Genomic DNA, 20,541 nt, shown 5'->3' on the forward strand with positions numbered 1-20,541 from the left:
ATGCTGTATTTAGTTAACATTAAAGAAGTCAATACAATTGTCATGATAGTGAGCCCTTCAATTTATCTGTAATTGTTTTTCAAATTCATATGAAGGTCTGCTGTTCAGACAGATGATTCATCCTGACTTTAGCTTTAGGGAGATGTCTACTCACTTGTAGTCTGCTATAAACAACTTTCTCTTTGATACTGTCCATTCTAATATTCTTCTTTTACAGGCATATGGTTGATGATATGCTAAGTGCAGATGATGTCAGTTGCAGTAGTTCCCAAGTCAGTGCAAAATCAGAGAAAAATATGGCTGATTTTGATGGGGAAGAGTCTGGCTGTGAAGAAGAGCTTGTACAGATTAATTCACATGCTGAGCTAACATCTCACCTTCAGCAGCACCTTCCTAACCTTGCCTCTATCTATCATGAACATCTTAGTCAAGGTAAGTGATAAAAAGAAAACAGAAAAACACTATACCTTAACTTGGTTTTATATAATTTTTAATTAGTCTCCAATAGTTAAAATAATAAAATTATTTTAACCACACGTGTATTTGCTCAAAGAAACCACAGTGACTACTGAGATTTTGCTGTTTCTCCAAGGGATGCACTTTTGTATTACACTAGACGTAGCTGTGTTTGCCTTTTTTAATTTTTTTCCCCCATTTCTACTAGACCTTTTAATGCAAGTTAAAACAAATAAAGGCACTAAAGAGTTACTAAAGTAAAAAGAAAGGTGGTACTGAAATGCGAGGGTTTTGTTGGCTTTTTTTCTTTTTTTTTTTTTTTTTTTCCCCTCTTTGAAACCTTATGCGATTTTTCTTCTGGTGGCTGGATCTTATTGTGATTCTGTACATTTGTCATCTTAAATGAATTAAGCATAATGGGTTGTACAGAGGATAATTTTGGAAAAATGAGTTAAAATTTAACTTGCTATCTTGGGGAGCTTGCCTTAAAGGGCATTTTATGCTATTGCATCTTACACTGCCAAATCTTCTAGTTTACTTCAGAGTGCCATTTAAGATGCTACTAAAACACTTCTCAAGAATTATATCAACTTTCCATATGATATTGTGGCAGCTTTATTTTCTGTTTTATCCTCCTTTTAAATATAATGGAGGGTACGGTTAGGGAGGGTTTGACATTTTTCTTCACTGATCAGGGAGAACCAAGTTTGCTATCTTCCAGCAGACAGTAAAACCAGTACTATTTATATCTTTTCCTGAAACACAGTTGAGTAAGAAGTCTCTCTTTTCTTTAGGCTTAACATTTCTTGTTATGTGGAACTGAACTATAATTTCAGCCTGAGATTGAAAATTGGGAAGGATTTTTTTTCCTACGCTACAGAGTTGAATAAACTACTAAAACTTTGTAGTTAAAACGTGCTGTAAATCAGCATATTTTTTCAATGTTTTCCATAGATATTACACATTACTGAAGATCCAAATCATTGTTTGAGCCTGAGGCCTGCAGTGCAGATTATTTTCGACACCCCTAGTTTTGCACGTGCAAATAATTAGTGTTCTGCGCGTAATCTAAATTTTCTACTTGACTTTGCTGTTACATGAAAATAGTATCAAATAGTAGATAAATGAATGGTGCCAGCTGTGGCCACATAGAAGAAAGAAAATGTCTATCAGTGTTTATGAAAACATGATGAGTTTCTAAAACCATGCGCTTTGATACTCTATTGTGTATAAAAAATGGTGTTTGTTTTTCCTGTTTTGTAGTTAGATATAGGACATCATGCAGTACAAGGGGAATTTATTGGAATGTGCTTCTTTCTTGCTTTCCAACCATGGTAGTTATAAAGATACTTCCCTTTGGACCACAGCACTGCAGAAAGACTTAAGAAATATTTTAATTACACTACAAATTAAAGCTAATCAAATTAAAAGGCAATTGCATTTGCAGTTCTTCAGTACTGTTTTTATTGCACCTTGCCATTAGCCAAAACCAGCATAAACATTGGCTTAACTGTCCTGTTGACTTCCTGTATGGTTGTAACATTTTGTCTTCTTTTAAGAACCCATATGTGGAAAAAGGCTGCAGTTACAATGTTGTTGTATGCACTTTAAAATAGTCAAGTTTACAAATAAAGCATGTTGTTGTTCATGCACTTAGGGAATAATGTTCAGGTTAGATAGTTCCTTCTCTTTATTCATAATGATCTTTATATTTTGTTCAGGACCAGCAGTTCATAAACATCAATATAATAGCAATGCGGTGACGGACATTAATTTGGATAATGTTTGTAAGAAAGGAAATACCCTTTTGTGGGATCTTGTCCAGGATGAAGATGCAGTAAGTTGAATACCAGAAAATAATATTTTTTAAAAGAAAAAAACTATACTATTCAGTGACCTTTCTTTCTACTTGCTGTAGATTCATCTCTCTGAAGGGTTAATAAATGAAGCAGAGAAGCTGCTCTGTTCTTTAGTATGCTGGTTCACTGACAGACAGATTCGAATGAGATTTATTGAAGGCTGCTTAGAAAATTTAGCAAACAACAGGTAACTTAAATTATCTGTTTTTACATTTATCTATTTTTGTAACATATAGGAAATCCAAGTTGACTATAACAGTTATTTAATTTTACAGGAAGACAAGTTAAACCAGACAAAAGAAAAAGTATAAAATAGTTTTCAAGGTGTTATGAATATATCTGATGTTCCATTTTTCTATTCTATCAGTGTGCTGAATTTCTCATATTGTTGCATTTGTCTGTTCTCCCTCCTGCCAGAGGTTACTGCTTTCCTACCATTTGGTAAAGTTGGGTCCACATCTTAGCCAGTTGAGTGCAAGGTCAGGTGCCCTAGCGTAAGCATTTTGAAATGAATATTTAGATTTTACATGCAAGTGGCTGAGGAACAGGCAAGTTCTTTTCCACCAAGTCTGTTGTAGGGTCTAATTTCTGTGAAGAAGCAGATGGAGGTAGAAGTAATACCTTGACCTCAGATAACTTGTTTTAATACCAGCCAAAGCTGTGAGATTGTACAGTTTGAAGACTGGCAAAAGTGGAATTTATTTTGTTGATACAACCAATCAACTGCTGGACATCACCTGCAGTGTTATGTTGTTACCTTTTTGCTAAGAACTGTATCTGTGGGATGTTACAAGTATTCTGAGATATTAATTAATAAAAGAAATGTGAAGATACTTATTACTGATATGAAAGTTCTGTTACATGCAGTTTATGCACTTGAGTTTTCCTAGATAGTTGTTTTACAATACACACCTACTTGTGTCTATAATTACTTTGAGGCAGATTTATTTCTGCTATGTCATCTGTCTGGAGAAAAAAAATCTCATTTTGCTGAAATTCTAAAAGATAAATATTATGAAACTGAAAAATAAGAATTTACCTTTTGAAATTTAATTTTGAATAAGTAAAACATATACTGTTTTATTTTTATACCTGTCCAACAGTTGTGTGTCTAAGGTATTACATGTTAAGGGTTTGAAGTATGTGTAGTTCAGATTCAGAAAACTAATTGGCTGACATGATGTGGTGAACTTCGCACAGATAACTCCAATGCTTTCAGTTAGCCTGTTTGCTCATTGAACTTGAGCTTCTCAAAGTAGTTTTAAAATTGACTATTTTAGTTTTGTAGCAATCATATATTGTTGTCATTTCTCTCTTTCTCCTTTAGATCAGTAGTAGTTTCACTTCGTCTTCTTCCAAAGCTGTTTGGTACATTTCAACAATTTGGGAGCAGTTACGATACACATTGGATAACAATGTAAGTAGCCCCCTGTCCCCAACAGACTAGACCAACAGAGGTGATGACATTTACGGAACTGCTGCAAGGCTTGCTCCTTTAGTGTGGTCCAAATTAATAATGACCTAAGGTTATCATCTGTCTGTTATCTGGCCTGAGCTTGTCTAATCACTCAGGCCTAGATTTCTTCATAATACGCACTAGTGTCATAACTGAGGTGAAGACTAATTTGTATTTTTTTATCTCCGCGCCCCCCCATCTCAAAGGACTTGCAGACAGTACTAGACATCAAGTAATAGTATATTGTAAAAGGTTGTAATAATTTGATGTTATGTCATTGTGTTCTGATAGTATATCAAATGTTTCTCAGTAATAAAAAAATCTAGTTTATAAGAAAACCTTTAAAATGTGAAGATACATCATATAGCATTCCTTACTTGAACAAACTATATAACTAGTTGGTCTAACTATAGAGAATGGACTACTGGAACTTCTGGGAAGGATTACAGTGATTATCAGCAATTTTTCTTGGCATTTTTGACATGACATTTAAGTATATGCCCAGTTTAGACTTTTGCTGAATTAGGGCTTTAGGAACAGTTTTCATGGTCTCAAATGGGAGTGTTCTGTCAGTCCTATGCCTGAAAATAACAACATTGTGGAGCCTTATGGATGACAAGGAAGAAGAGAGTACTGTACTGGAAAATAGTCCTGAATTCATGGTAGATGGAAAATTGAATGTTTACTTTGGTTTTATGTATATGCAAGTTTCCTATAATAGCTGTCTCACTTCTGTAGCTTTTCTGATCTTTTTTAAGCAAACCATAATACTTTCTGCCCTTTAAATTGACACAGGTGGGCAGAAAAGGAACTTAATATGATGAAACTTTTCTTTGATAATTTGGTACACTACATTCAGGCAGTCAGGGAAGGACGACATAAACATGCATTGTAAGTACACAACTGGCTTTGAGTGTTTGATATTTTATGGGTTTAGATGTTTCTTTTCTGCTTTTCTTCCAGTGCTTCTGATGTGTTCATATAAGTAAATAGTTTCTGTAGGGACATTACATGCTTAGGGAGACAAAGGTCTGTAAAAACAATAACATTTTAAATAGCTTCCTTTTCCTTAAAAAAAACATGTAACAACTCTCATGTAATTTTTGTTGAACATTATGTTGTGTATTTGTTAACAAATAAAACACACAGATTTTATATATTTAAATCAATTTAAAGTGATTTTGTATCATAAAACTATTCAAATGTTTTAGTTTTACAATCTCTTATCATTAACCTTTGCAGTAGTTTTTTTCTATTTAACACTTGCATCTGCAGTTTCCAATCTGTATGATTAAAATTAGGTGTATATATACAAGTGATACAATTTCTAGCTTCCCAATCCCAGAGGAATAGACTATTCACGTTTTGACAGATGTCAAAGTCAATATGTAAATATGGGCATCCACAACTGAAAAATGTTGCTATTTATGGGTCAAATATTTACTTCATTATACTGCTTTATATTGGACATTGCTTTAGTGAGGAATTACTTCAAAAGCTGTTTAAATTGCTTTAAATTCAGGAAAAATGATACATTGTTCTTTTCCTATGGCCATTAAGCTTCTACCTTATAAATAGAATAAAGTTAATATGTTTGAAGATATTTTTGTAGAGAATATATATCAGCTGGGATTGGAAATTCAGAGTAGAAATACCAGCATTTTACAAGTTAGGGAAAAAATTAAGGTCGGATCCTGCAAGGTGCTAACGACAAAATGATGCACTTGAATTGGACTGTATACCGAAAAAAACCCACTCCCACCCCCCCAAAAAACAACAACAGTAGTACCTTATCTAGTAATGACTAGTGTGTCATTCCACTTTTTTGGTGTGGTTCTGTAATGTGTACAACTGGAGCCTAGACTATATACTGAACTAGAAGCTCAGAAAGAAACTTATAAGAAAAAATTATTTAAGCTTTTAAGAGGCATGTGTATGAGTAGGAAAAAAGTTATGACAATAAACAAATAAACTTCCATTTTTATACAAATTTAAATTTTAGATACAGCCACAGTGCAGAAGTTCAGGTTCGTCTTCAATTCCTGACATGTGTGTTTTCAACTCTAGGATCACCAGATCATTTCAGTAAGTATTTGAGATTACCTTATCAGAGAAGCACCTTATAGTAAGGCTCACATAGTTCTTAACAATCAATGTTAGCTCAAATAAATACGATATTTTAAACATACAATTTTAAATAATCTTTGATACTGTTTCAAAAGAAGGAAGATTTTGGTTCACGTCCATAACGTTCCCAGAGATCTTTTACTGGAGTGCACTGTAAGTAAGTTGTGATACCAAAAAGGAATAATTCTTTATATTTTAATACTGTTAGAAATTGGTTTACACTTTTGTGAAAGTAGCATTCTATATGATAGTTGATCTATACAGATGCTCAAATCTTTTCACTCTGAAATTTTTACTTTCCACTTTTGATGTGGCTGATGGAATTCAAAGTCAAACATAGTTTTCTGTGTTTTTAGTGACCCTTGGTGGCTTTCCCTTCCAAAAATTCTTTTGGCCGCTCTCTTCTTAAGCCCTTGTAAACTAATAGCCTTCAGTGTTGTTTCAGCATCAGCTCTGTACAGACTTTCAGTTGATTGTATATTGAGGTCATTTTAATAAATGATTGAAGGGAGGAGTCATTTGGGTATTCTCATTATAGGTAGTAAAAGTTGGCATACAATGCATGGCTTGTCCCTCTGGTCATTAGAGTACAGGAAGGAATGAGAATATCTGTAGCCAAGAGAAGAAAAAAACTTGTAACACCATATTTGCTATTGCTGATAGGATAGCCACAATTCTTCTTAAAGAAATTTGTTGAGATCACAAATGTTTATGTGCCAGCTAAGAAAATAAACCTACTGTTCTCTTGAAAGGAGAAGCAGTGAAACAGTTACAGAGATACTCTTTTCAGCCACAGTTGGTAGGTGGTGTGTTTTTCTTTTGTTGTTTGCAAAAACTTCTTGTTCTGACAAAAACTTTTCTGTATGTATTCTTGGGTTTTGTAGAATTTTGCTATATATTTGATGTTATAAAGGAGTAGTTAAAAATATTTCCCTAATTTTAGGGTTGAGTTTAGAACAAGTGGACATACTGTGGCACTGCTTAGTAGAAGATTCTGAATGTTACGATGATGCACTACACTGGTTCTTAAATCAAGTACGAAGTAAAGATCAGCATGCTATGGGTATGGAGACTTATAAGCATCTTTTTTTGGAAAAGGTATGTAGAGAGTTAATTGCAACCTTATAACTCTAGTAAAAGTGTTTCTTTCCATATCACCACTATTTAATGTTTTTAAAATTGTTTCTATGAAAAATATGTCTTCAGTAGTCTGGGAGGGCCCCACTTGTCATGCAGTGATTTTTCTCTGCTTGGAGGGAAGAGGGGAATGGATTGGCATGAATTCTTTTCACATTAGTATTTACTTGAGTGTTTCTTTGCAGATAGCCTATGTGTTGTATCTGAAGCTAGGTAGCACTTCGTTTCAATTTGAAAAAAAAAAGGCCACCCGAAACTATACTTTCCTTTATGATATATAGCTTTCCTGACTGAAAAAATGACTTGTTCCTTTTTTTGGGAGGGGCATATAAATCTCATCAATATGTCCACTGAAAATATGAACATGCAGCAGTAGAGCTTTTTGCAAGGGGTCCCGTCTATTTCAACAGATGACATTACAAAATGGATGGATTGCGCAATAATTAATGTAGTCTAGTTCTTTTTCAAGGTTACACAGTTTTTTGTCTAGTTTTATAAGTGTATGAATTTTTTTGAACGGACATGTCAAGTATGCTAACAAATTGTCCTGCTGCTGATAAGTTAAGTAGCTAATGTTACAATAATAATTTTTGTTCCCTCTGCACTGTTACAGTCCAAATCAGTGGTAGCTAAGAGATGTTTTTTTAAGCCAATTATAGTTGATTTTTTGTATCGTATATAAAATTCAGAGAGTGTGATCTTTTGCAAGAATAAATTCTAATTGATCTACTACATTCAAATATGAATGGTAGTAACAATGACATTTTTCTGTGCTAATGAAATAAATATCCTGTAATTGCTATCCATTCCATCAATGAATTTTTTTTTCCATACTAAAGTGCATTCATTTTATTTAGATGCCACAACTAAAACCTGAAACTATTAGTATGACTGGCCTAAACCTCTTCCAGCATTTGTGTAATTTGGCTCGATTGGCTACTAGTGCATATGATGGTGGCTCAAACTCAGAGGTAAGCCTAGATTATGTGCTCATGTTATTCTTCTTTCTGAGGGAAGGGGAGAATTAAATTGATTATTTGCAATTACATATCTCTTGAGAACTTACTGACTTGAATATTGTTTACTGGTTTGAGATAGTAATGTCACAGCCTGTAGTGGTGGGGTCTGTACAGATTTCTGCCTTGAGGAGAGCCCTCGGAGCTGAGGACTCAGAAGTTCCAAATGTGGGACAGTGAAATGAAAATAAGAGGCCAATGATCCTGACCTTTCCTCATGACTTTGAGCATGTGTGGTTTTTGTGTCTAGAGGCAGAGATAGGAAACCACAAAGAAAGTGATACCTGTTGCCTGCGTATGTTTGTGCAGTTTATCATATTCTTAGCATAACTGAACTGTATTCACTGTTGTGTTTAAAGAATGGGTTTGTAACATTTACTTTTATAAATAAGATTCAGATGACATTGTTAGACATATTTAATTCTGACTAGAATGTTGTAAAATGTATCTCAGTTTATGTTAGAAGTTTTTCTTCTGTAGTTTTTCATACAGAGAAACTGTCTTTGAAATAAAATGTATAGGATATTTTTCTGTGAATTATTTGACAGAATTTTTTATTAAAATTTCTGTTCTTGCAATGAATACCAATAATAGTTGTGGTTTTAAGGCTTCATTTAAAAGCATTCCTGTATGTCAAAAAAGAAAATTCAGGCTTTTGATTTTTAACCAGTTCTCATGCTTCAAAGTATGAAAATATTTCTGTAAAAGTTACAATTTTATAGTAATTGATGTGTGTAGTGGTGAAAGCCCAAGCAGAGGGAAAAACTGAATATTTTAGTAATTGCATCAAGAGGCAAATAAAATGTCTTGGGTCAGAAAACCATCACTCCCAGTAAAATAATGAGGCAATGTTTTGTTTCTGTGTTTGTTTTGCTTTTATCAAAGCAGTTGTGTGGCATGGACCAGTTCTGGGGTATTGCTTTAAGAGCACAGTCTGGTGATGTCAGTCGAGCAGCTATCCAGTATATCAACTCTTATTATATCAATGGTATGAATTTTTATTTTTGTTTTCTATTTAAAATGTTTTAAAGAATATCTAGCGTTATCCTCTTTTTATTTTTAGTATTAAAATGCATAGTCCCAAAGTTGTGCATCTGTAATTTACTTTAACCGGTATTACAGGTAAAACTGGTCTGGAAAAAGAACAGGAATTTATTAGCAAGTGTATGGAGAGTCTGATGATAGCTTCTAGTAACCTTGAGCAAGACTCTCATTCAAGTCTGACTATTATTGAAAGAGGACTCTTAATGCTGAAGACACACCTGGAGGCTTTTAGGAGAAGGTAAATGGCTCTATTGAGATATTTGGATGCAGAACTTATTTCTATTCCTGTTATTGTAATGATGAATGAGTTGTGAGTTGTTACTAATTTAAGTAATAGTTTCTTTTGTTTTTCTTTGTGTAAAGACAGTAACGCATAATTGTGAAAGGTAATATATGAGTTTAAACAGTTACCAGAGTTGGCCCTTGTCCTTGTATAAATATGTATGGATGTGGTTCATTTTTCCCCATCCCTGACCAAAGAAGCTTATTTTAGTTTTATTTGACAAATAGTGAGAATATCAATAACTTCCTGTTATTTTGAAAAAAAAAAAGCCAACAAATAAAACCAGTGAATAAAGGTGCAAGCTTTGTCTTTCCTCTCATTGTTTATCAAACATTTGTGTTAAATAGATTTTGACAAAAATACTTTTTCCATGTTTTCACCTGCTTCTTAAGGTTTGCGTATCATCTGAGACAGTGGCAAATTGAAGGCACTGGTATCAGCAGTCACTTGAAAGCCCTGAGTGACAAACAGTCACTACCACTAAGAATTGTATGTCAGCCAGCTGGACTTCCTGACAAGGTAAGTTAAAAGCCTTTTTACAAGTACATCTTACATTGTTAAATTTCAGTAAGTCCATTGTGCGCTTTGAAAAATAAAATACATGTTTTATTTCAGATGACTATAGAAATGTATCCTAGTGATCAGGTAGCTGATCTACGGGCAGAAGTCACCCATTGGTACGAAAATTTGCAGAAGGAGCAGATAAATCAACAAGCACAGCTTCAGGAGTTTGGCCAAAGCAGCCGCAAAGGGGATTTCCCTGGTAAGCTATAGGACTTGTACTTGTGGTTTTTTGCCTTTACAAGGGTTCATCCATTTACAGCTTAGAAGATTATGGTCTTTTTCTTCCCCAGATATCCTGAATAAGCAAGCATTATGATCTATTTTCTTCTAGCTGTAGTTATAGTTAGCATCACCCTCTCGTTTAATTAATAGCATTGTTTCTTAAGCACTACCATTTATTTGAAATGGCAAAGAAAATGTAGATCTGCCAAAAGGCCTTAGATCTAGCCAAGCTCCAAGTCCCAATAGACTTTCCCCCACATTATTTTTCTTCTCATTGTTGTTTTAATTAATTACATTGCTTTCTGTAATATGGAGATTCTGTTACATAGAACTTTTTATTCTATGTTTTGTGAAATGTATACATTTCTGGCTCTGCCATTGATTCAGAATTTGAAGTTATAATTCCAATTCATAATTTATACCCTACATATATATATTCCAGTCAGGTGTAAGATTTTCCTTACTCCTGTAACTGCTTTTTAATTTATGATCATCCTGTAGCAAAAATGATCATTCATCCTCTTTTGATGCTCTTAATTTGGAATGTCACCTTGCTCCTGAGATGGTCATTGCTTCCTTACAGTGTGATGAATATGCATCCTGTTGTTCCCTTTCTTTATGTGTTTTTGAGTGAATGAAAATTTCTGCTTTAACCTTTAGGAGGAGGACGTTTTCTAAATCCTACTGATGGTATACGTTATAGCATTCTTACCAGTTAGTGCTGTTCAAAATGTTACTGTTTCTTGAATTATCTTCTCAATGTTTTCTTGTTTTCTTTCTTTTTTATTATGAGCAAGAGTTAGTGTGTAATGCATATTATCTGAACAAATTCTGTCCATGAACATCTTTTTCCAACACCACTGACCATTAGGATATGTGTAAACATGAATTTGGCTTTCTTTTCATAGTTTAACAACTTTAAAAAAAAAGTTTTAATGAGACACACTGTCAGTAAACCTGACTGAATTTTAGACATATTAACTACCTTCTTTGTGAAATCCTTTTCCAGCTACTCGTCAGAAGCTGTTTTAGGGCAGAAACAATCTTGTTTTCCACCAAGCATAGCCACATAGCAGAAATTTTTATTTTTGTTTTAGCTGGGATTTTGGAAACACATGATTCAGAAAATTCAGAATTGCAATCCTATGGCAGCTGCAGTTCAGTCATGTTACATATGTACAATGTCTTTTGTGTCTGTTCTGATATACATAATTTTGTACACTTTGTGGATGTTGGGGGAGGGGTTCTGTGTTTATCACGCTAATTATTAACATACCATAACATGGAGAACCATGAAATTTGTATCTGTCAATTCATAAACCCACTACCCTTTGCTAGGTTTAAAACCTGTATGAATGACACTAAGCGCTTTGTCTTGTAATTGATATCTCTGTTGTCTGATAGATGCATAAAATCCTGCAAGAGGCTCAACCTCTTATTAACCAAACTCCTGAAGAAGTGTCTCTGCAATGTTCTCTTCATGCCACTGTGTGTTTGGAATAACCTAGTCACATGATTTTTACTTTTCAACTGGTAATTTTGAGAAGACAGGACTGAAACTGAGACTTGTGGTTAAAACCTTCAGTTTTACTCATCTGTACCCTATTTTGGGGACTGTTTTATATAGATTAAAAAAAAGAAAGGACTTTCTAATAACATTTTGTTGGTCACAAAGATCTCTGTGAATTATGGTTCAGTGTATTGACTGTTTACACTTAAAAACTTGGGTCATTTTGCATCACAGGTACATAGTGCGCACTTCTATCTTGGTGACCTTTACTATGTCCATTTTAATATACCTGTATTGGTTAATCTACCACAAAAAACAATTCCTGGTGAGGAACCTGAAATGGTGATTATTTCATCAACTTAGGTAGAAATCTGAGCAGAGTTTATCAAATTCCAGTAAAAGTTAAAGGCTTGTGATGCCATAATATAATTTTTTTCCCTTGTCTTGTCCTTATAGAGCTAAATCTCATTGTCTTTAACTGGGTTTTAGTTGTTTTCTCAGGTGGGCTTTCAATTTCACGAAATAGAGATAACAGAATTTTTGCATCAACTTTTGGTTCTTGGAATTCTAGTCTTGCACTTTTTTTTTTTTTTTTACTGCCTTTTGTTTGTTTCATCTGTTGTTAACTGTGACCAGCACTTCCTTATGCTGTTGGCCTTCTTTAGTGCTCCTGTGAGCCTGCCTTTTCACCGCTGTGTAGATGGCCATTTCATTTCCAGCATCCTTGCACAAATTGTTATTTTCATTTTCCTGCTCTTGGGATTCATGAACAAATGGTATGTCTGAAGTGGTACCAGTCACATCTAACACCTGTTGTCTTAAAACGAAATTTAGTTTGAGAAGATGAAGACAGTGCAAATTAATGTTAAACAAATTGTTACAGAAGTGAGGTAACTATCATTTTGGAAAATGAAGCTGCAGGTTCTGAGACAGGCTAAAAGAACCTTAAAGCATTTATTAGTTACAAATACATGTCTGATGTTTTTACCATCATGCTTCTGTCAAGGGAATATCTAAGAACGTCCACTAGCCAAAACTTTGGGAACATATCTGTAAGAGGTAGATGCATTCACATTTATTGAATCTTCCTTTTAATTCTCTCTCACTACAATAAACTTTTTTGCCCGCTTACCAGACATTTACCACATAATTGTTTTGAGACCCCAATATGTTCTGTAACATCTCTTGCTCATTTGAAATCTGCATTGCTCAGAGAAATGTGAGATTGCATTTGCATCTCACTCAGGTTGTTCATTGTATTCTTTCTTCTGGACTCTGTTACTAGTTTGCTGAAGTGCAGAGGATGTTAGATTTCTCTATTATTTTTGTGGATGATGTGTTTGCCTGTCTTTATCTTTTTGAAATTATTTTGTCTGACTGCATTGCTAAGTTTCAAAGCAGTCAGCTGGGGAGGATGGGAACAGTGATAGATATGTGAGATTATTCCCAACTCCATAAAAAACATTCATGGTTTTATTGTTAACTGACGGATGTCTTTGTAGAGCTGCTGTCTATCCAGTTTTTCCCAAGAACATCCCAGAAATGTTATTTGGGCAGGATTTGAGGACCATATGTATTTGCCCAATACCTCCATTTATCTGGCAGTCCCATCAAAGTTACTGTTTGTACATCTCGCTGTACTGTTCTAGTTTGGAAATGTCAGCACTTGTGTGTGTATCTCAGCTGGTTTTGGGAAGCATCACCTGGATTTATTGTGTGCATACATCAGCAGAGACTGTGCGGCTGCGGACTGCAGATGACGGGCTTTCAGTAATTACCAGAAGTAGCAGGCTAACTGTGCATGCGCTACACTGTGCATGTCTTTTATGACAGCAAAAGAATGAAATTTAAGTTCGCTGCGTATACATAGGCTTTTTTTGGTTTTGTTTTAACCCATGTCTTTCAATACTGTGTTCCTATAGCCAGATAGTAGACTGTTTTGAAGCACTTTCAAGTTACAAAACTCTGAGTACTTCCCAAGATTTCTGCAGGAGGTTAAAAAAAAATAGGCTTTTCTGAAGAAGCCTCATTGAAATCCCAATGTTGAAGTATAGCGGCAGTGTAAAGCTGTTCTTCACTCGTGTGGAGGATCAGGGCCTAATGTTGGGAAAAGTGTACTTTTAAGAACAGTGGCTGAAATGCGTAGCAAATTTCAATCCATGACAAATATCTTTATGCACCAGAATTGGTGGTTAGAACTATACGAGTACTCTGAGATATAAAGTTATTGTGCATTGTAATTCTTGGTTACTGCTTGATTGTCTGTGACAAATGAAATTAAATTCTTAATCTTTTAATTGTTCAGATTTCTTGTTCAATGTTGAGAATTCTTTGAAGGGTGTTCTCAGTTTTTCCTCTCTGAAGTATATGACATCTTCAGTTCCAACTTACATTTAAGTAAGATTAATCATTGCTGCTTTGCCTTTGCTGACTTTATCACAGGTGTGTGATAAAAAGGGATTTTGTTGCTGATCACAATTTTTTTCCATTATCTTCCCTGGCATCGCATAATTTACTACAAAATATGGAAGGCTTGTTTTAATCTGCATTGTGAACACTTTTCACTACAAGATTGGGCAAACTGTTACTGAAAAGGTTATTTCTGAATACACGCAAGTAAATTTAGTTTAACGTAATAACCTGGTTTTGTAAAGAAATGCATTAAGTTTTTGCCTCATTTTAATTGCTGCTGAAGGGTGTACTATTAAAAACAAGTATTAGCACTTTCATTAGAAAATAAAACTATGATTCCAGAAATTTAGTGAAGTATGTTTTTATCCTAGGTGGCCTCATGGGACCTGTGAGAATGATTTCATCTGGGCATGAACTGACAACTGATTATGATGAAAAAACACTTCATGAATTGGGTTTTAAGGATATGCAGGTATTACCAGCATATAGATAGCAGTCACTGAAAAAGATTGGTTGATATGTTGCCTTTGTTTTGTGTAGCTGATATATGTAGTGGTGGAGGAAGGTATACTTTTCTTTGGGAGCATCCTATAGTTTTCTGAAACTAGTTGTCTCTACGTGCCTCCTGTAAGTTCAAACTGATGCTGTCAGCCCGTGCTGTTGTCAATCTTTAAAATAATGAAGAATTTTAAAATTCTAGTTAGTAGATGTGAAAACTCAAGGAATAAAAGAAAAATTTCAGGGTTTTTTCATTCATCAAGGAAAACAAGGGGCCAGTGAAAACAGAATCAAATACCCACTTTTTGTCTGCATTGTTGAACGCATACTAATTCTATAGTTGCAGTGACTAGCTCTCTACTTTCACAGGTTAAATCTGAAGCATTTTTTAATGCTCATCTGTAATTTTTAATCTCAATTCAGAGTTCCTGTTAGAGTGGTCTACTCCTAAGTTTGCTGTAGTCAACAGTATGGCAAAGCCTGATTTGATTTGTCTAAGTGTGAATGACACCATAACTGTTTTGGGGAGGTGGGACTGTAAAAACACTTACCAGCAGATCATCACATAAGTTCTTTCTATCTAAAGGAAAACTAAACTCACACTGTACACCTTCAGGGATCTGCTGACATCCTTTTAGAAAGATTATTACTGGCTGATATGCTTACATGTGCTATTGCTGGCTGTTAGCTATTGTAGCACATAGTGTATCTTGACTCTTGTGGTTCCAAATCAGGTGATCTGTTGAACTACATCTTTGATTGTTTGTTAGTTCTTTTTGCTAAATGAATTGGGTTAATTCAAAAGCAAAACCAGTTTTTAATATATATTTTTTTTTATTAACATAGATCATTGTACAGAATTGAACTATGGTGCAATCAGATGAATTCTTAAGTTTGCAGAAGTTGGAGGAGCAGTAGCATTCAGTTTGAATGGTTGGGTGTGATCAATATATGGAGGCGATAACTAGTCAGCAGGAGCAGTTCATCTGAGAATGGCTTTCCACAACGTGGTTAGGCCAGTATAACAAATGTCTGCTTTTCCAGCTACACTGATAGTTGTGTTGCTGTGCCCTCACTAGCATTCTTCTGTTCCTTTGAGCCAATTTATATCATTTTTTTCTCTGTATTAGTTTTTGTGCCATTTCATTAATGTACTGAGAATTCAGACCAGTATTAGAGTCTCTCTAGCCTGAATGGCAAAATAAGGGATGAGGGACAAGGAAACAGGACCATCTACTGTAACAACAGCAAAGTGTATACAACTATACCATGAATGCCTTAAATGAAAGCAAACCCAAGCTTTAATTATGGCAGTTGCTCAAAATGCTGCTCATTAAAGATATGACAACAAAGATATCAATGTATCTTTAAGTTCTTAATTATGATCCTGTTGAAAACATTCCATGGTTTATCATATGAATTTTTTAAATTGTGTCTCTCCTCCTTGTTGTTTCTTTCTGTTTCTAGATGGTGTTTGTATCCCTGGGCGCACCAAGGAGAGAACGTAAAGGTGAAGGTGTTCAGCTTCCAGCATCCTGCCTCCCTCCTCCTCAGAAGGACAACATTCCAATGCTTTTACTCCTGCAAGAACCTCATCTTACCACCCTTTTTGATCTGTTAGAGATGCTTGCCTCTTTTAAGCCTCCTTCTGGAGAAGTGGCTATGGAAGATAGCGAGGTAATTTAGAGTAATTTTATTAGAATAATTACATTTAAGTTTTGTTTAATTGGATCTATTTTTCCTATCTAGCCTACTTCTTGTGTACTCTATCCAATTGCTAGATACGTTTATTGTCTGTGTGTTCACATTTCACGTATGTTATAATTATCATTATTTTTTAAATGCTCTAAATACTGTAGAAGCTATAAAAAAAGTAATTCCTAAGAAAGAGCATTGATTATTTAAATAGATGTGGTAACTAATAATGGGAATTAGCTTGAAGAAAGGTTTCGAAAGGTTTTATTGCAAAAACTCAAGCTTTATGTCTTATATGCTATCATTAGCTTGTGGGAAACTAAATAACCGCTAGTATATTCGAACCAGTATTTTTTTAAGTTTTGTTTACACTCAAATATTTCAAAATACATGATACGCTGTAAAGATAATGGAACTTAGTTTCTTGCAGGTTCGGTGAGACTTCAACTATCGTGTTCTATTTATGGATTTACATTAGATAGGAAAGAGCTTCTTAATTAAGAATAAATACATTTTTGGACTTTGAAATCTTATTTGTACAATGAAGTTCACAATAAGAGTGGTTGTTCTATGGTTTGTCAGAGCGCAAGGTGCGAAGAACTCCATCTCCATGCAGAAAACTTATCCAGACGTGTCTGGGAACTGTTAATGCTTCTGCCAACATGTCCTAATATGTTGCAGGCCTTCCAGAACATTTCAGATGAACAGGTGAACAAAGAATGCTTGTTTTACATGTTTATCTTTATTACACATGGAGTTTTATTGTCTAGTGTTTTAGTTGAATTTTCCCCAAGTAGGAAGGTTAAATAGTAAGTTAAGTGTGCTGAGACACAAGTAAACCTGATAAACAAACCTAATAATTCTTATTAAATTAAACAGGCATGTCAGCTTAGTTCCCAAAGTTTGTTTTTATGACTTCTTTTAAAAAATTATTTAATAAATGAATAGTCAGTACTAATTGTCAAAGTCTTTTCGCTTTAATTGAAACAGCAGTTTCTTCATCTGCAGCCTTGCTTTAACATTATGACTGTTGTGATAGTGATCCTTTTGTACTGTATTCTATTCTATACTATCAAAACATGGGTACTTACCTAGTTGTTTTCTTGCTCTATAGATGAAAATTTTGCCTCTTTTAAAGTTGTTGAAATTGCATGTTAACAGTTTTTAGATATTACAGTTCTTTATGGCCACATGCATCAAAATTTTGGTGGAAGTTACAATTTAGAATATAACATTTGGCTTCCTCTACCTGAAAATTGTGTGTACCTTAGCTTGTTGGAGGTTTACTCAAATCTCATTGCTGAATGCACATTATTCAAATTGTTAGTCATGTATAGAAATATGCTTGTAATTGTCTAATTTTAAATAATAGATGAAATTAAAACCAAAATAATTTGTCAATGTCACTAAAAATCCTCTCCGTGCATTTTTTAGATAGATCAGCATTACATATAATTGTGTTAGTTGTTTTCTGACTTTTTTTTTATCTTTTAAGGGTAATGATGGCTTTAGCTGGAAGGATCTTCTGCGAATAAAAAGTGCCCATAAACTTTTGTACGCCCTGGAAATTATTGAAGCTTTGGGAAAGCCCAACAGGAGAATAAGACGTGAATCTACGGTAATAGAGTTTCTTGCACAGAATATATGTTTTCCTCTCTGAAACCAAAGTATATATTGATGAGTTACTTGCAGTATTTTAACTGTTTTTACAATGAACTGTTCTTGTTTTTCTTTAGGGAAGTTATAGCGATCTTTACCCAGACTCTGATGATTCGAGTGAAGATCAAATAGAAAATAGTAAAAACACGTGGAGCTGCAAGGTTTGATTTTCCTGCAGTATTCTGTGATATCCAATGTAGTTTTTCAAGAAAGATAAGAAATGAAAACCCATTTAAAACATTATCTACCTTAGAGTTTTTGATCTCAAATTTAGGTGTAACATTTTAACGTTTTCTGTGTTATCATGCCTGTAAATTTGTCATAGTTGTGTACAACTATTTATTTTGTTTTTCGTAAAATATCCAACTGAAAAGTTTATCATTTATTTATTTATAAAGATTAGGTTGGTATCTAACTGAACTTGGTGATATTTCTGTATTTGCTTTTCTCACATTGGTTCCATAATATACTTACAGTTTGTTGCTGCTGGAGGACTCCAACAGTTACTAGAAATTTTCAATTCTGGAATCTTAGAGCCTAAAGAACAGGAATCATGGACTGTGGTAGGTGTTCATTCACCCTTTTTCTCTGGAATAACATAGCTGTCATTTGTAAAGACATTCATTACTTTCAGCCTTCGTTATAACTGCTTTTCTGTTGTAAGTGGAATAAATGAATTCTATAATTGAAACCACCAGAGTCTATGCAATAGCATCTTTTTTTCTTGAATATTTTATATTCCTGGAAAGATTTTTTGTCTTTAAAAAAATCTTGATACTTCTGCTTTTTTGTATTTTAAAACCACCCTTTGCATTTTTCTGTGTATTTTTGGTTTAATTTTTTGTCCAGTCTTAAAAAAAACTAGTTTGTAGAACATAAAGTTGTAGATCATGGGAATATCTTAGAGAAAAAAACTGGGTTCCATCTTCAGCAATGATTGCAACTGCATTGATAATACTATTGCTTATCACACTTCTTTAAATAAGTAAAAATCTGCCAAACAAGAAAGGGGTACTTTATTTTTGCCTTTTTTCTGCTTATTTTAGGGAAGCTTGTTATTTGGAAACTTTTATTATAGTCTGTTATAAAAGCAGTGATCCGTTAATTATCTTTTCCTCTGAAGAGGCCAAGAAATACCATTTCCCCTTGATGGCATTGAGACAAAAGTGGTAGCATTGTGGCTATGGTGTTAACAAAGACACTCTTCAATAATGAACGTTATTAGTAGTTGTTCTTATGGAATGTCTTTTTCATCATTATTCTGTTACTAATCTGAGCTAAATTCATATCGTAATGAAAACTTTTTTCATTAGAGTTAATTTTTTTCTTTTATTTTCAATTTTATGGCATTTGATTTAAAAAAAAATTGAAATATCTCAAGCTCTGAGTCATATGTACATAAAAAGATGTAGATGAACAAGCATACACGTGTATGTACAAAGCTGATGACAGTTACTGAAATGCTAAAAAGAAGGCAGGTGTACCTCTTATTAAAAATTTGATAGCTTTTAACTGATTTTGATGTATTTGTTCTAAAATTATTTCAGTATTAGAAACAAATTGTCATTCTCTCTGTTCAGTATATAAACAAAAGTTTGTATGATTGTTTTTATTGGTCTGCCCAGAAAGTATGCAGGACATTCTGAAAATAGTAACAGATTCTGCAACTAAGTGCCTTAGTACAGAGTCCTGACTTATGCATGTATAGGTGCTAGATAGCTGACCTGCTTCATGTGTTGCTGTGACATGGTGCTCTATTTTTGTTAATTTTACTCTCATAATGCACGTTCTTCTGGCGGAGCTGAGCAGGTGCTATATTTGGTCATAGCCACATAGTTAAGAGCCATGAAAATTATCTCAAAAGTTACAAAATGAATTGTCAGTTTTCATCCAACTGGAGATGTTACAATACAAAATGGTATTTTTAAGCTGGTATGTATTGTCTCTGCATGGTTAAATATATTCAACTTGAAAGCATTTCTGTATACCATACTTTATACCCTGCGTTATAATTGAATACTATGCAGGAAGGGCTCTTAACTGTTGAGCTTAACTCCTGTACTATTTCCTCTGTGTTATTTCGTGCACTCAATAATAACCTTGAATGCGCCTGTTAATAGGACTAGATTGTGAAAATGTTTTCATTATAAGAAGTAAGATTTTTTTTAATACCCTTCCTCTTTAGTGTCTATTCTGGTGAGGTTTTGCTAGTTAGTTATAGCCGTTCATCCTTTATACCTTACTTAAGCTTTTAATTTCAAATTTTGTAGTAGGCATAGAATTATTTGTAACATAAATCCCTGAAAAAATAAAATTTCATTTTCTTCTTACTCATAGTGGCAGCTAGACTGTCTTGCTTGCTTGCTGAAGCTGATATGCCAGTTTGCAGTTGATCCTTCAGATCTGGATTTAGCTTACCATGATGTCTTTGCCTGGTCTGGTGTAGCGGAGAGTCACAGAAAAAGAACATGGCCAGGCAAATCAAGGAAGACTGCAAGTGACCATGCAAAGGGCCTTCATATACCTCGTTTAACAGAGGTAAGAGATAAACAGTGTGCCCATTTTGTGAACTTTAGAAAAATGACTCCTTTGTTGTCCGAGGC

The 20,541-nt window shown here is 34.2% G+C and overlaps 1 protein-coding gene across 1 annotated transcript in view; it reads left to right on the forward strand.

Moving 5' to 3' along the window:
* Positions 1 to 20,541, forward strand: part of USP34 (ubiquitin specific peptidase 34) — a 125,660-nt gene that overhangs the window by 44,313 nt on the left and 60,806 nt on the right. The window contains exons 16-34 of the mRNA XM_010575059.1: positions 218 to 432; positions 2,178 to 2,293; positions 2,375 to 2,502; positions 3,643 to 3,732; positions 4,567 to 4,662; positions 5,774 to 5,856; positions 6,842 to 6,996; positions 7,893 to 8,006; positions 8,940 to 9,039; positions 9,174 to 9,333; positions 9,771 to 9,897; positions 9,994 to 10,141; positions 14,458 to 14,558; positions 16,052 to 16,261; positions 16,862 to 16,987; positions 17,775 to 17,897; positions 18,016 to 18,099; positions 18,415 to 18,501; positions 20,276 to 20,476. Coding sequence (XP_010573361.1) covers positions 218 to 432; positions 2,178 to 2,293; positions 2,375 to 2,502; positions 3,643 to 3,732; positions 4,567 to 4,662; positions 5,774 to 5,856; positions 6,842 to 6,996; positions 7,893 to 8,006; positions 8,940 to 9,039; positions 9,174 to 9,333; positions 9,771 to 9,897; positions 9,994 to 10,141; positions 14,458 to 14,558; positions 16,052 to 16,261; positions 16,862 to 16,987; positions 17,775 to 17,897; positions 18,016 to 18,099; positions 18,415 to 18,501; positions 20,276 to 20,476 — 2,464 coding nt within the window. The remainder of the gene's footprint in view (positions 1 to 217; positions 433 to 2,177; positions 2,294 to 2,374; positions 2,503 to 3,642; positions 3,733 to 4,566; positions 4,663 to 5,773; positions 5,857 to 6,841; positions 6,997 to 7,892; positions 8,007 to 8,939; positions 9,040 to 9,173; positions 9,334 to 9,770; positions 9,898 to 9,993; positions 10,142 to 14,457; positions 14,559 to 16,051; positions 16,262 to 16,861; positions 16,988 to 17,774; positions 17,898 to 18,015; positions 18,100 to 18,414; positions 18,502 to 20,275; positions 20,477 to 20,541) is intronic.

This window comes from Haliaeetus leucocephalus, unplaced genomic scaffold (genome assembly GCF_000737465.1).
Source record: "Haliaeetus leucocephalus isolate CR32 unplaced genomic scaffold, Haliaeetus_leucocephalus-4.0 Scaffold450, whole genome shotgun sequence".
Classification (NCBI taxonomy): domain Eukaryota; kingdom Metazoa; phylum Chordata; class Aves; order Accipitriformes; family Accipitridae; genus Haliaeetus; species Haliaeetus leucocephalus.